Consider the following 12,623-nt stretch of genomic DNA (forward strand, 5'->3'; position numbering starts at 1 on the left):
AGGGAAAGGGGATCATCCTCCGAGAAAGGGATCATCCCTGGAGAAGGGGTTCATCTCTGGAGAAGGAGTTCATCCCCGGGGAAAGGAATCATCCCCGGAGAACGGGTTCATCCCCAGAGAAGGGGTTCATCCCCAAGAGAAGGGGTTCATCCCCAGAGAAGGGGATCATCCCTGAGGGAAGGGGTTCATCCCCAGAGAAGGGGATCATCCCCGAAGAAAGGGGTTCATCGCCGCAGAAGGGACCGGATGCGGCAGCTCTGCCCGGGCCGGGCGAGGGACCGTGAGGACAGCGCGGGGGGGCCGGAGATGGCGCCTTGCCGCGGCGGGTGAGAGCGGCGGCGCGGCGGGGCTGGCGAGGGTAGGGGCGGTGAGGGCCGCGGCCCGGCGGGATGGGGGTGGCTGTCTCCCTGACTCCATGTCTCTCTCAGAAAAAGCTTGGTGGAGCCGGGGTGGAAAGCAGGGCTGAGATTTCCCCCTCGGTACCAGCTATCCGCGCTAGCGGGGCCCAGGTCGGAGGCAGCGGGGCCATGCGGGGGCAGTGATGCCATCGCTGGGGGGCTGCGAAGTCCCCCCCCCTCCCAGTCAGCGGTGCGGGTTTGCACAGAAATTAACTTAACCGTGGGTATTCCAAGTTACGGGAAGGATTCTGTCTTTTTGTAGCTCGTGGCGCATGTTTTTTTAATCTAATGTTGTCACACTGTTGTTGTTCTGTTCTTTTTCGGAAGCGATGGAAGTGAGTCCCATCGTGACGTCCAAGCAGCGAGAGGAGGTGGTGCACGGGGTGCCGACCGAGGTGGTGTGCACGGCCTTCTCCAACTCGGTGCTCGTGGTGGTCACACAGTACGGCAAGATGGGCACCATCGTCTACGTGGACCCCAACACCATCGGCGACAACGTGGGCAGGCCCTCGCTCACCACGAAGGTGCTGCTGGGCAAGGATGAGGTGAGGTGAGAGCGGATGCGAAGCGCAGAGGCAGCAAGGATAAGGGGGAAATGTGGTAGGTGGGGCTGTGCAAGTTGCCAGGGAGTTGATGAATCACAGCAGTTAAGCAGTGTTTGAATAGTGATAAGATTAATTTTAAAATGAGGAAAGAGGGGCTCATCAGAAAAGTATGTGCGCTCGTCTGCTCTTGGACATGAAAGTTTAACTAACCGTGAGTGGTTTGGCGATCTGTTGTTTTTATCCTACAGGATACGGATTGCTTCTGCGTGTTTATGGAAAGTTTGATAAAGCTCTGTTGATTTAAGGGTTGCAAGATTAAATATGCAGCCATTGATAACCTTTTTGGGTTTCTGTTCCAGTGAGTTTGTTTTCCTTTTCAGGTCTGTTTTCCCACCCCCATCCTCCCCTATCTATGCCAGCCCCATAATGGACTTTAGTTGCCCGCTCCCAAGTGTGCCTGCCAGCACCTTCCCTTGATAAAGTTTAATTTGTTTTGCTTCAACAAAATGAGGTTTTTATCGACCATTTCACAAAGCTAGAGAGAAAGCAGAAGCAAATGTGTTTCTAAAAGCATCAACTGGTCAAACATTAAAACAGAAAGTTACAGAGCTACAAGATTATGAGGCTTTCCATCAGGGTTGAAGCTATCATATATTACTTGCTTGCTTTAACTAGAAAAGCTATAGCAACACAAGTTCCTGATTCTATCCATGACTTCCCCTTGTGGAGTTCTTTCTCTTGAGCAATAGTCTTCCCTTTTTGGGAGATATTTTGCTTTCTCTGCTTTGATATCTGCAAATGCTGACCACCTCCATCCCAAGCTTATTTTGGGTTTTATTTGGAAATGGGAAGTGCTATGTTTACTTTGTTCCATTCTATTTTTAAATAATTTTAACTAACTGATCTAAAGTTCAAGAGAAGACTTTTGCTAGTTTGCTGCTTTCCTGCTTGTCACTGCTAACATCATTCTTTGGGATGTTGCACATTTCCAAACAGCAGCTAAAATCAAACAAACTCATCCTTCTGACAGACACACAGCTCTGGGTGTAAATAAACCCTAGGTAAGCTGGGTGGTTCAAAGCTGTGCTGGATGAAGTTGAGACTGGGCATGAGAAAACACCTCTTCACCAAGAGTGTGGTCAGGCACTGGAACAGGCTTGAGGTGGTTGATGCTCTGATCCTGTCAGTGTTTAAGAGCCATTTGGACAATCCCCTGAATAATGTTTTAACCTGAGCTGTGAGTTGGTCAGGCAGTTGGGCTAGATGTCATTGTAGGTGCCTTCCACGTGAAATAGTCAATGCTGTTCTGATCTATTCTTGTTCAAGAAAGCTCATGGAAAGGATTATATCCCTTTTTTGCCTCCTTCAGTCTCACTACTTATTTCTGCTTTTCATGATTCTATTAAAATAAAAAGCAACATGTCTGTAACACCAGGCATACAAAAACTTTGTATATAACACCATTTGGGGATCTCTAGGAATTACAAAAATAACAGGTTTTTTTCAGAGCTTGTCAGTGGAACATCCCCTCTTCAGAACAAGTTTTTAAACAAAAAAAACCTGTACTTGCAACCTTCTTTAGAAACCTGGCTGTGAAGGAAATAAAGGCATTTGGATCCACAGCATTTCATATCATTTAACACTGGTGCCGTAGTTCAGGTGGGAGGATTATGGAAGGAAAGATTCTCTGTATTGAGTTTCCAAGTTTCCCAGACAGTGCTGAACTCAATTCAAGTGCAGCTCCAGTAAAGTTGTTTCAGGGTGGTGTGGGTGGCTGGCGCACTCATGGGACCAAACTCTTCCCTTTTAAGCTGGTTAAGAAAGTGCTTTCTGAAGTTCCCTGTCCCATGGCTTGCCTTTGCTGACCATGTTGGAACTGCTCAGTCTGAGCCCAGGATCAACAGATTCTCCACGTCACTCCAGGGCTCTTCCTCTCCTAACTCCTGCAGGAGGACTCTCCCATCTGTAGGAGTGTACATCTGTATCCCTTTGCTTTTCAGCCCCTCGTTCACGTTTGTGCCAAAAACCTGGTGGCATTTGTGTCGCAGGAAGCTGGGAACAAACCTGTTCTCCTCGCCATGGCTTTAAAGGACAAAACCGTGGAAGGAATACAGGCCCTACGAGAAGTGATCCGAAGTTGCCAAGTGTGGTGAAGTTGTGCCATCTGGATTCAAGGAAATGATCCTGAGCCCATGACTCATCACCACCTAGTTAAAAGGACTAGAAATGAAAATGATGGAATGTCTTTGTGGTGGTTTTGGACGTCCTGAGGAATTTCATGAATTTTTCTCTACTGTGTAGAACGTTTGTGGGTTTTATTACTGGGACAGGTTTGCAAGTCCATATAGACAGCGGTGAGATGACAGCAATTGTTTCAACATAGGAGAGAAGTGCTACTTTTATCATGTTGGGTGGGTCATTTATTTGGGAAAGGGCTCGGCTCTGCATATGTGTCCTGAGGAGCAGCAGATGCCAAGCTCTGTAGCTGTGCCATACCACAAAGGGGGAACACCCAGTGCAGAGGGAATAAAGGAAACATTGTCAAATCAAATTTTACCTGGTTTCTTTTTTGCTCTGTGAGAATCACGTCAATTGAAATACAAGCCTTGGTAAAAAATCAACAGTTGTATAATGGGAAAGGTTTTCTTGCCTTTTTTTAGGAAATGAGTCCTAGATGGCTGCTTTTGTCCTCATGTCCATTCTTTTCTGGATGTCATCTGAATTCATTTTCTACTTTCACTCTGATTTTAAAGAGAGGCAGATCATGATGCCCTGCAAATTTCATGAAAGCTGATGTCAGGGTGGAAGACAGGAACCCAAAATAGTGGTAAGAAAATAATCTCTGCCAATGGATTACGTGGTACCAACACATTGGAGAAACAGAACATCCATAGGCAGATCACCTGCAATGAGCATCTGTCTTAGGAGATGTGGGGACAGATGGTTTGAGGGGTTACACAGGGTTGTTTCTGCCAAGTCATTTACAAAAGGTGTCAGATTATGTTGTATGAGCTGATACAAAGATTAATAGCCAAACTTTTGCCTTTTGCTTGGAAAGCACATTTGTTTTTACCTCTTGTAATAAACACCAACAAGTAGTAAATTTTTAAGTGAGCTGTTACACACTTTTGTCACTTATGAACTTGACAGCACAGACGGAGGCCAGGTCTTGGATTCTGGGCAGGGAGGAGTTGTGCTAAGACCAGTTGGTACAGCAGAATCAGCTCAGAGCCTGTGCCTGCCCCACCACGGTGATCCAGCTGCCAGGTCATTCTGCTCCTAAAAAATCCCCTAGAAGTAGAAAAGCAGAAAATGGATTTTGAAAGGACTCTTTTCTCTGAAGTAAGAGTTATTTACAGCATTTAAAGGGATTATGAGAAATGAAACTCTCTTTTAAAAATACATTCAAACACTGCAGGCTTCCAGCTGCCCTTAACAAGAAACTTCATCTAAAAATAATTTTCTAAACTGTGCTTCCAAGAATCAAAGATTCGCATCTGTCAGAGCTATAAATTTTTCCTCTTTTACACTTCCCTTTTTTTTGTCTAGGAAGGCTGAGAGAGGCATGTGGAATTAGTTATTGTCAATTTTGGTTTGCTAGTAGGGATTCTCTCCTGACACAAAACTGAGGCTTTTACTGTGTCCATAGCTCCAGCAGCTTGAGGAGAACATGCATGAATCAGCAAATTGGATGGAAATTGCATCTTCCACTGTGGTGATACAGTGGCATACCACTGCTGTGCCCCAGAGAGCTGAGTGTTACTACCTAAAAGCCAGGCACAAGTCAAGTACCTTCATTTCCTGGCTGTGTATGTGCCACCTGGTCTGTTTAGGGCAGTGGGTGAGGAAAGGACCTGGAAACCTCTCTGATTTGATGCTCAGAGCCAGGACAGACTTACCTTGCTGCCTTTCCACGTGCCATAAATTAGAGCACGAACAATTGGTCCTTCGACTTTGCTCCTCTCTGCTGCACAATAAACCAAGGGGAAGGCCTGCTCAAACAACAGGCACAAGGTGCCACCAGCTGCCTGCCTTTTAGTCGCCGCTCTCCTCCAGGTAGGGATTAATTCCCAGTTGAGGGAAAGCTGCCTCTGCCACCCAGGCTGAGCTCTTGCCCTCGGACGTCTGCTGGGCGGGGGGCAGCGGGGTCGGGCCGCGGCTTTCCATCCGTGTTTGCTTTCCGGGCGTGGGTGCCAAGCACGGCGGACTGGAAAGGTAAGTTGGGTGGCTTTTCTGCGGGAGACAAAGCCCGACCTGCTGCTCCAGCTCCCGCGGGGCCCGGGGCGCAGGGAGGGCGCTGGCAGGGTGAGCCGGGCACAGCCAGGGGGTGCGGGTAAGGTAAGCGAGGCACCGGCGAGCACGGGGCACAGGAGGGCCGCTGGGGGACTGGCAGGGAGAGTGGGGCGCTGGTGGGAGCCGGGGAGCCGCGAGGGTAAGCGGGGCAGTGGTGGGGGCCGCGGCCAGCAGGCGGGCAGGGCTGGGACGGTTCTCCGGAGGAGGAGTCACCAGCGGTGCAGGTGGAGGAGGGCACGGGGGATGCAGAGACAGGGGCACGGCAGCCAGACTCCCTCCCGGAGGAGCCCCAAAGGGTGAGTGGGGCTCTGGGGGGGGTGCACAGCAGCTGGGGGAAACCCCACAAATCAGAGTTGACCCAGCCGTTGGTTCTGAGCACCTGTGGGAGCCGCTGGGAGGGCAGAGCCTCCGCTAAGAGCCCTGTGCCTGCGTCATCCACTCCTCCAGATGGGCTTCAGAGAGGGCTCGATGCTGCCCTGCCGCGATTTGTAGCTGTGTGCTGTAGGTCCTTCCCCCTGAGTGGCCTGATGGTGGTGTGGAGAGGCTGGTCCCGTGAATAACCCGAGTGTCCTGGCTTTATCTGATAGCAATCAGGAGGATTGCTCCTGCTCTGGTGGGGCTAAGCGTGGATGCTCCCCTCCTCAGGATGTGGGTCAAGGATCTCAGAGGCGGTGCTGGGGAGCTGTGAGGGCTCACCTGTCCCTCCTGACTTGCTTCACCCCACAGGGGGCTGCCACTGAGGTGGGGATTTGTCCAAAGTGCTGCAGGACACAGGTAGGGATGTGAGCTGGGAGTCTGGGCTCTGGCAGTCTGCAGATGGAGAGGAATCCCTGGCAAGGTGAAAGGGCCCATTTGCAGGTGGCCTCCCTGAACACAAGCTTTACTGCTCAGTTTATCTTTTCAGTTCTCACTTAGCATCCTAATATCCCAGGGAGTGCGTGTAACAGGTAGATGCTGTATGGCAGGTACTTGCAAGGTGTCTGAAAACAGACAGATTGGATATGGCTCAGTCCCATGGAGGAGCTGAATTTTGCAGCTGGTATTATTCTCGGTGTCTCCTTGCTGCCTTTGTTTTGGAAGCAAATGGCTCTCTAACTGCATTGAATTGCCTGACTACCTTGCACGGCCGGGATCTAATTACCTGTGGAGCTGGGAGCCCTGTCTGTGAGCGGCACCGAGGCTTTTGCTTTTAATGACTTGTTCTGCAATGTTCAGAGTGTGACAATGTCGGGGAGGCTGCCAGGACTGGCTGTCGGTGCCACCGTGCTCGCACCACGATGGCTGGGAAAGTTAATAGGAGATGGGATGTCTTGGGCCAAGCATCTGTGGCACAGCACTGGGCTGGAAACAGAATAGATGAGTCTAGTGAAGAGCACAGCTCTCTGCCATGTCTTGGGGAGTAAGCTGGATCATTAAAAAGTGACTAGAAAAACACAGCTAGAAAGAGTAAGCTTTTCAAGAGTGAGTTTTCATCCTGCTCTGTCATGATGCTCTGGCAGAGGCAAAGCGTGGCCAAATGCAGCCATTTAGCCCCAGCCAGCAGCAGGGCAGCCCCCAGAAAGATTGAGGAGTGGTTGGGGAACGAGGCACAGCTGGACTCTCATCTCCTTCCCTGTGCCACGAGCTATCTCCGTCCTCCTGTTAATGTTTACAAGGCAGTCCGGCAGCATCCAAGTCTGTCCAAAGACCAGCTCCCGCCCCGGCTTTCCCGGGATCCTTTTTCCTGCTGGCCGGGGCAGGAGCACAGGCCGGTGCTAGGGAGGAGGAGCTCGGCTCCCTGCTGGCTGTGTCCCAGCTGCTGCCCGGGCATCTCCGCTTACACGGGCTGCTGCCAGAGCCGGGGAAAGGTATTTTTAGGGCTGTTGATCTGACACCAGCTGAGTTTGCTCTCCTGTGAGGTTGGGGTTCGGTGAGAGGGCAGAACAGGGAGCTGCAGGGTCAGCTCTTGCTTTGGTTTGTTTTCCGTGTTTAATTGGACCGAGGTCATTCCCTACCACTCTTATCTGTGGCAGGTATTTTTGTGCTTCTCTCCTGTTCATGCTTACAGTTTTACCCCAGGCGATAGTTACCCAGCAGCTAAAATATTTGTTTATTAACAATGCACTGAGAAGCATCTATATTGTTATAGTTCAGCTTGCAGCTTGTTGGGTTTTTAAACCACTATTGTCATACTTGGGGAAAAAGCAGCTTTCCATAGATTAACAAAAAGAAAACCCAAACATGGCAGTTTATGCATCTGTTGGCCTTGAGATATGAAGCTGCCCTATAAATAATTGCTTATTATTAGGTTGGTCCTTGCTGTCTGTAACCACAGGGTACACGGTGTCCGTATGCCCAGCCACCCTCTGCACCAGGAATGCTCAGTGCCTTGGGGCAGCCAGCTTTGAGGAGCACACACTGAGCAGGGAGATGCCATAGCTCTGCCTCTGGCATGGCAGGCTTGCTCCCCTGTGCTTAATTTGGGTGCAGGAGGAACTGCTGGCTGTCCTTCAGGTCTTGGGGTTGGCACTACTGGCATCGTGACACCCCCACAATCCCAAAATGACTGGGTGAAGAACGTGGGTGACACCAAATGTCTGGTTTCTTGGGCAGCCCCAGGCTTTCCACCAGCAGGCCACGCAGGATAAAAGGAGCCACGTTTGGGGGGGGGACTTGGTGTTTTCTGGGCTCCCAAGGAAGATGACACAAGTGTCCTGATGGCTTGTTGTAAAGGACTCTTTATTATCCTGGGTGAGGGATTGGTTTGACCCTTAAGTCTCTGTTTTCTGATGGAAAAGTTGCACAGATCATTCCCTTTCAGGTAGGAGTGATTCCTGAGAAAGAAAGGAGAAAAGCTGGGAAGGAGAAGTGTGTCTTTTGGGAGGCATGGGAACTGCATAGACCTCTTCAGGGAAAAGAGGGTCTGCTTCTGAAGGATATTTGCATTTTCCTGCTGGGAGAAGCAAACACAATCATGGCAAAGGGGCTGGTTTGGGTGAAGGACACCCTGGGGAGGAGATAAACCTCACAGGAGGTTTGTACGTGCTGTGTGGGCTGGGAAATCTGCTGGGACCTTCCCTGTCCTGCACCACTGCCCTTCCCTCTCCCTCCCTGCAGATGAGTAATGCCACACGTGCTGTGCCCTCTCCTGTGGCACCTGGCACACCGGGGCCTGGCACAGCAGCCAGGCTGGCCTCAGCCCCACCATTCTCAGCTGTTGCCCTGCTCATGGCCGCCCACAACACCTCCCAGGAGGACCAGCAGCTTTTCCTGACCACCACAGCAGCACAGGTCATCTCTGGCATCTTCGTGTGGTCAGCACTCATCGTCACCTTCCACCAGGTATGGGCTGCAGCAGATGTGGGACTCAGCACAGGGGTTGACATGAGAGCAAAACTATTGATTGCCCCCAAGTCCATTGCAAATTACTCAGCTCCTGGGTAAGTATTTCTTCCTGTTGCTGCCCAGAGGTGATCTCCCTGCTGTCAGGAGCCTGGTGCTGGCAGCTCATAAGGATGGACTTTGCCCACTCTCCCCAGGTGTTTGCCAGAGCCAGGAGAGGCTGCAGGGATTGGCACTGCCCAGAGGCAACACCCAGTGGGGCATTTGGAGTGTTTGGGGTGCCCAGCACCAGCTGCCTTGAGGCATTCCCTGGGTGGGCATGGTTTAGGGGCTGTGCAGGTCCATGCTGCTGAAGGCAGCCCTGGGGCAAGCAGCTGTCTCCAAGCACTGGGATGGGGCTGCACAGGGGAGGGCACATTCCTCACACAGCCCAGGGAAGGAACCTGATTTCCACATGTTTTCATGCAAGGGATGGGCCCAGGGACTGGGATGGAGCCTGCTGTGTGTTCACTGAGATGGGTCTGTGGTGGGAAGCTGGCAGAGCTCTCACCCCAGAGAGGAGGGCTAGCACAGCACCCCTGGGCTTTGGAGGTTCCCATCCTGACCTGTGGCAGCCACAGCTCTGCAGGCTGGGCACTTTGCAGATCTACACACACCTGAGGAATTACACCATCCCCAAGGAGCAGCGCTACATCATCCGCATCCTCTTCATCGTGCCTGTCTACGCCTTCGACTCCTGGCTCAGCCTCCTCCTCCTCGGCAGCCACCAGTACTACGTCTACTTCGACTCGGTGCGGGACTGCTATGAAGGTGAGCACAGCATCTGCTCAGCAGGCAGGCTGAAGGCAAAGCAGGGCTCTCAACCTGCTGACCTGTCTCTGGAGTCCCTTGGGTTGTGAAGTAGCAATTCTCCATTTCTTCCACTTCCCACTCTCCCTTCCTCCATGAAGAAGTTTTCTCCTTCCTTCTCTGTCGGCAGCAGGGAGGGGATGCCCCACACACAAACACGAGGTGCTGCCTTTCAGACACAGGCTTGGAGGGACCCCAGCACCACAGTGCTGGGAAAGAGGTTTTCTGGCTGCCTGGGGGGGGGTAGAAGTACAGCTTTTCTAAAACACAAGGCAGATATACCCAAGAAACTGGGGAGTTGGGGTGTGTTGAAGTGCAAAGGAAACTTGTCAGGATTAAGGTTGTTTTTCTACCTTGGTCCTCTCTTCCTCAGGAATTAAGTTGTGTGGGCATTTGCATTACTTCAGGTTTGGTGTATATGAAAAATAAGTGGTGGGGATGTCCAAGAAAACTGTTCAGGACCCGCTGCTTGCTGGCCACCAGCCATTTTTGCTGCCCTTTAGCAATTTTGAGGTACTTCCATGCAGATGGTCCCTGGATAGACTGTGTGTGCCCAGAGGAGCTGCTGTGTCTGTAATGAACTCTGTGCACATAGTGCAATGTGTCTGACTCCACTTTGAAGTTGAATAGATTTGACCTGCTGCTCCTCTCACTGGGCTCCCACCCCCCAGCATCCCAAATCTTGATGCAGTGCCAGCTTGGATGAGGAAACACCTGAGCAGGAAGAAATGTGAGATGAAACAACCCCCTCCAGGACTTCCATCAGTCCTGCTGATCCTGTCTGCCCTTGCCTTGGCAGCTTTTGTGATTTACAGCTTCCTGAGCCTGTGCTTCGAGTACCTCGGAGGGGAGAGCACCATCATGACAGAGATCCGAGGGAAGCCCATTGCGTAAGTCCCAGCATCCTGAGAGTTCCTCCTCCACCCACTTTCCCCACCCAGCACCCCCAATGGCATCCCCTTGCCTTCTGCTTCCAGGTCCAGCTGCTTTTATGGGACCTGCTGCCTTCAGGGTATGTCCTACTCCATCGGGTTCCTGCGCTTCTGCAAGCAGGTGGGTACCCCATGGGGAGCATCGACTCCACTTCCCTCAGATGAGGGTTCTCTGAGAGGCAGGTTCCTTCCCCACTGCCCTGCCAAGGGGGCTTAGCTTCATTATTCACTTAAGATGCTGTATTTGGAGGCTTTTTTCCTCTGAGGGAGGCAGGTCACCAGCTTGCTGGCACCTGGCCAGCAGCAAGGCTGCTTGCTGTCCTTGCCTCTGACTCACTGCTGAGTCAGGGTCTCCTCCCACTGCAGAGCTCAGATTGCCATCTCTGTCCAGTCCCAGGTTAGCCTGGACGCTGTCTCACTCTCCAGGACTGCACTGTGGGCTGAATCCTGTCACCTGTCTGTCCCCAAGCCCTCTGGTCCCCCCACCTTGGACTGACTATGCTGCCTTTTGAGAGCTGCCTTCTGGAAGCCCCACTCCCTTGTGCTGGTTCATATTTCACCCCAGAGCACTGCTCCCTCCTCTGTGTGTGTCCCCGGAGCAGAGGGGTGGGATGTCCTGCTGCCCATGGGACACTGTGTCTCTCCCCTGTGCAGGCCACGCTGCAGTTCTGCATTGTGAAACCCCTCATGGCAATTGTCACCATCATCCTGCAGGCGTTTGGGAAGTACCACGATGGAGACTTCAAGTGAGGATGCTGGGTGGGGCGGGGGGTGAATGGGAGAGGATGGATCCCTGCTCCATCACCAGTGTGTCCTGCCAGTCTCCCCAGGAAGCTGCTCCATGGATAGTGAGAGCACTGTGAGCCCAAAGTGCTGGGGAACAGAGACTCACTGCCCCCAAACAATAAAGGGATAAAACTCCTGTAAGCCACAATAAATAAAATAATAAATTAAAAAGTTAATAAAATGAGGTCCCATCAGCAGAGAAGAAGCTGTTACCTCTGCCCTGCTCCCCCTCCTGGGCTGTGTTCTCCCCCACAGCAAAGCTATGCACCCTCCCCTTCCCCATTGATCTCTCTGCCGCCAGCTGCACTTGCTTTGCTCCCCACAGCCCAGGGCAGCAGCTCTCTCTCTCTCTCTCTCTGCCTGCAGTGTCCACAGTGGATATCTCTACATCACCATCATCTACAACTTCTCTGTCAGCCTGGCCCTTTATGCCCTTTTCCTCTTCTACTTCGCCACCATGGACCTGCTGCGCCCCTTTGAGCCAGTCCTCAAGTTCATCACCATCAAGGCCGTCATCTTCCTCTCCTTCTGGCAAGGTGGGTCCCACAATGGACACCCTGTGCTTCTCCTCCCATAGCCCCACCTGGATCAGGAGCAGAACTGATCCCTCTCCCTTCCCCCACACAGGGACTCTGCTGGCAATACTGGAGAAATGTGGGGTGATCCCTGAAGTTCAGATCATCGACGGGAAGGAGGTGGGAGCTGGGACAGTGGCTGCTGGCTACCAGAACTTCATCATCTGCATTGAAATGTTCTTCGCTTCCATTGCCCTGCGCTACGCATTCACCTGCCACGTGTACAGGGAGAAGAAAGAAAACTCAACAGGTAACTCTTCCTCACTTCTTCCTTTCTGCAATACTAAGGAAAGAGGAAACCTCCCTTATTTTATTAGTACCCCATTACCAATGGGATGCTAAAAGCTACAAGAGGAATTTCTTTACCCTGTACCCGTGCATTTCTTCTCCCTCTTCCCTCCTGACACCCACAAGCTAAAACAATGGGGCATGTAAGGAGACCTTGGTGTGGCTGGGCAGGATTAGGGGATGGTGGTATTACCCACATGCTCTTGGAGAGGATCTATCCTTTGGAACATGGAGCTGGGATTGCCTTCCTTCTCCTTGGAACCACAAGCTGACATGGCCCACAATGAGCCCCTGATCTCAAATCTCTAAGTAGAAGTGTCTTGGATCACTTGTGCTCATTGACTGTCTGCTGTCCCATCACCCTCCTGCCCTCCCTGTTTTGCAGCAAACCTCGCCCCGATGCAGAGCATCTCGAGTGGGCTGAAGGAGACCATCAGCCCCCAGGACATCGTGCAGGATGCCATCCACAACTTCTCACCTGCGTACCAGCACTACACCCAGCAGTCGATGCAGGAGGCAGAGTGCAAAGCGCCGGGGGACAACGGGCACGTGGCCTCCAAGATAGAGGGACAGAGCAGCAGGAAGAGCAAAAACATTGAAAAGAGAATGCTCATACTGTCAGATGAGGAGCTGTAG

The 12,623-nt window shown here is 51.9% G+C and overlaps 2 protein-coding genes across 5 annotated transcripts; both read left to right on the forward strand.

Annotated features, from left to right (window-relative positions):
* The first annotated feature begins 244 nt into the window (after window positions 1-244).
* On the forward strand, window positions 245-3,582 carry PSMG3 (proteasome assembly chaperone 3). Of its 4 annotated transcripts, none has more exons than XM_031056584.1 (3): window positions 245-326; window positions 726-943; window positions 2,944-3,582. In XM_031056584.1, exons 2-3 carry the CDS (start codon window positions 728-730, stop codon window positions 3,094-3,096), a joined length of 369 nt encoding a protein of 122 aa, XP_030912444.1. In that variant the 5' UTR covers window positions 245-326; window positions 726-727; the 3' UTR covers window positions 3,097-3,582. The 4 variants fall into 4 exon arrangements, with proteins under 4 accessions (XP_030912444.1, XP_005420413.1, XP_030912445.1 ...); XM_005420356.2 differs by having other exon boundaries at window positions 317-358; XM_031056585.1 differs by having other exon boundaries at window positions 317-358; window positions 726-948; window positions 2,944-3,494.
* A 5,367-nt stretch (window positions 3,583-8,949) lies between these two features.
* On the forward strand, window positions 8,950-12,623 carry TMEM184A (transmembrane protein 184A). Its single transcript, XM_031056536.1, is given in 9 exon segments — window positions 8,950-9,065; window positions 9,067-9,134; window positions 9,137-9,367; window positions 10,206-10,296; window positions 10,384-10,459; window positions 10,993-11,084; window positions 11,491-11,660; window positions 11,752-11,949; window positions 12,373-12,623. Coding segments are annotated over 9 exon segments (1,293 nt in total).

Source organism: Geospiza fortis, unplaced genomic scaffold, assembly GCF_000277835.1.
Source record: "Geospiza fortis unplaced genomic scaffold, GeoFor_1.0 scaffold237, whole genome shotgun sequence".
Lineage (NCBI taxonomy): Eukaryota > Metazoa > Chordata > Aves > Passeriformes > Thraupidae > Geospiza > Geospiza fortis.

Bases quoted from the DNA above. Each gene is read 5' to 3' on its own strand.
- PSMG3 (XM_031056584.1), top strand. From the start codon at position 728: ATGGAAGTGAGTCCCATCGTGACGTCCAAGCAGCGAGAGGAGGTGGTG. The intron at 944-2,943 runs GTGAGGTGAGAG...TTTGCTTTTCAG, and splicing joins TGCTGCTGGGCAAGGATGAG to CCCCTCGTTCACGTTTGTGC.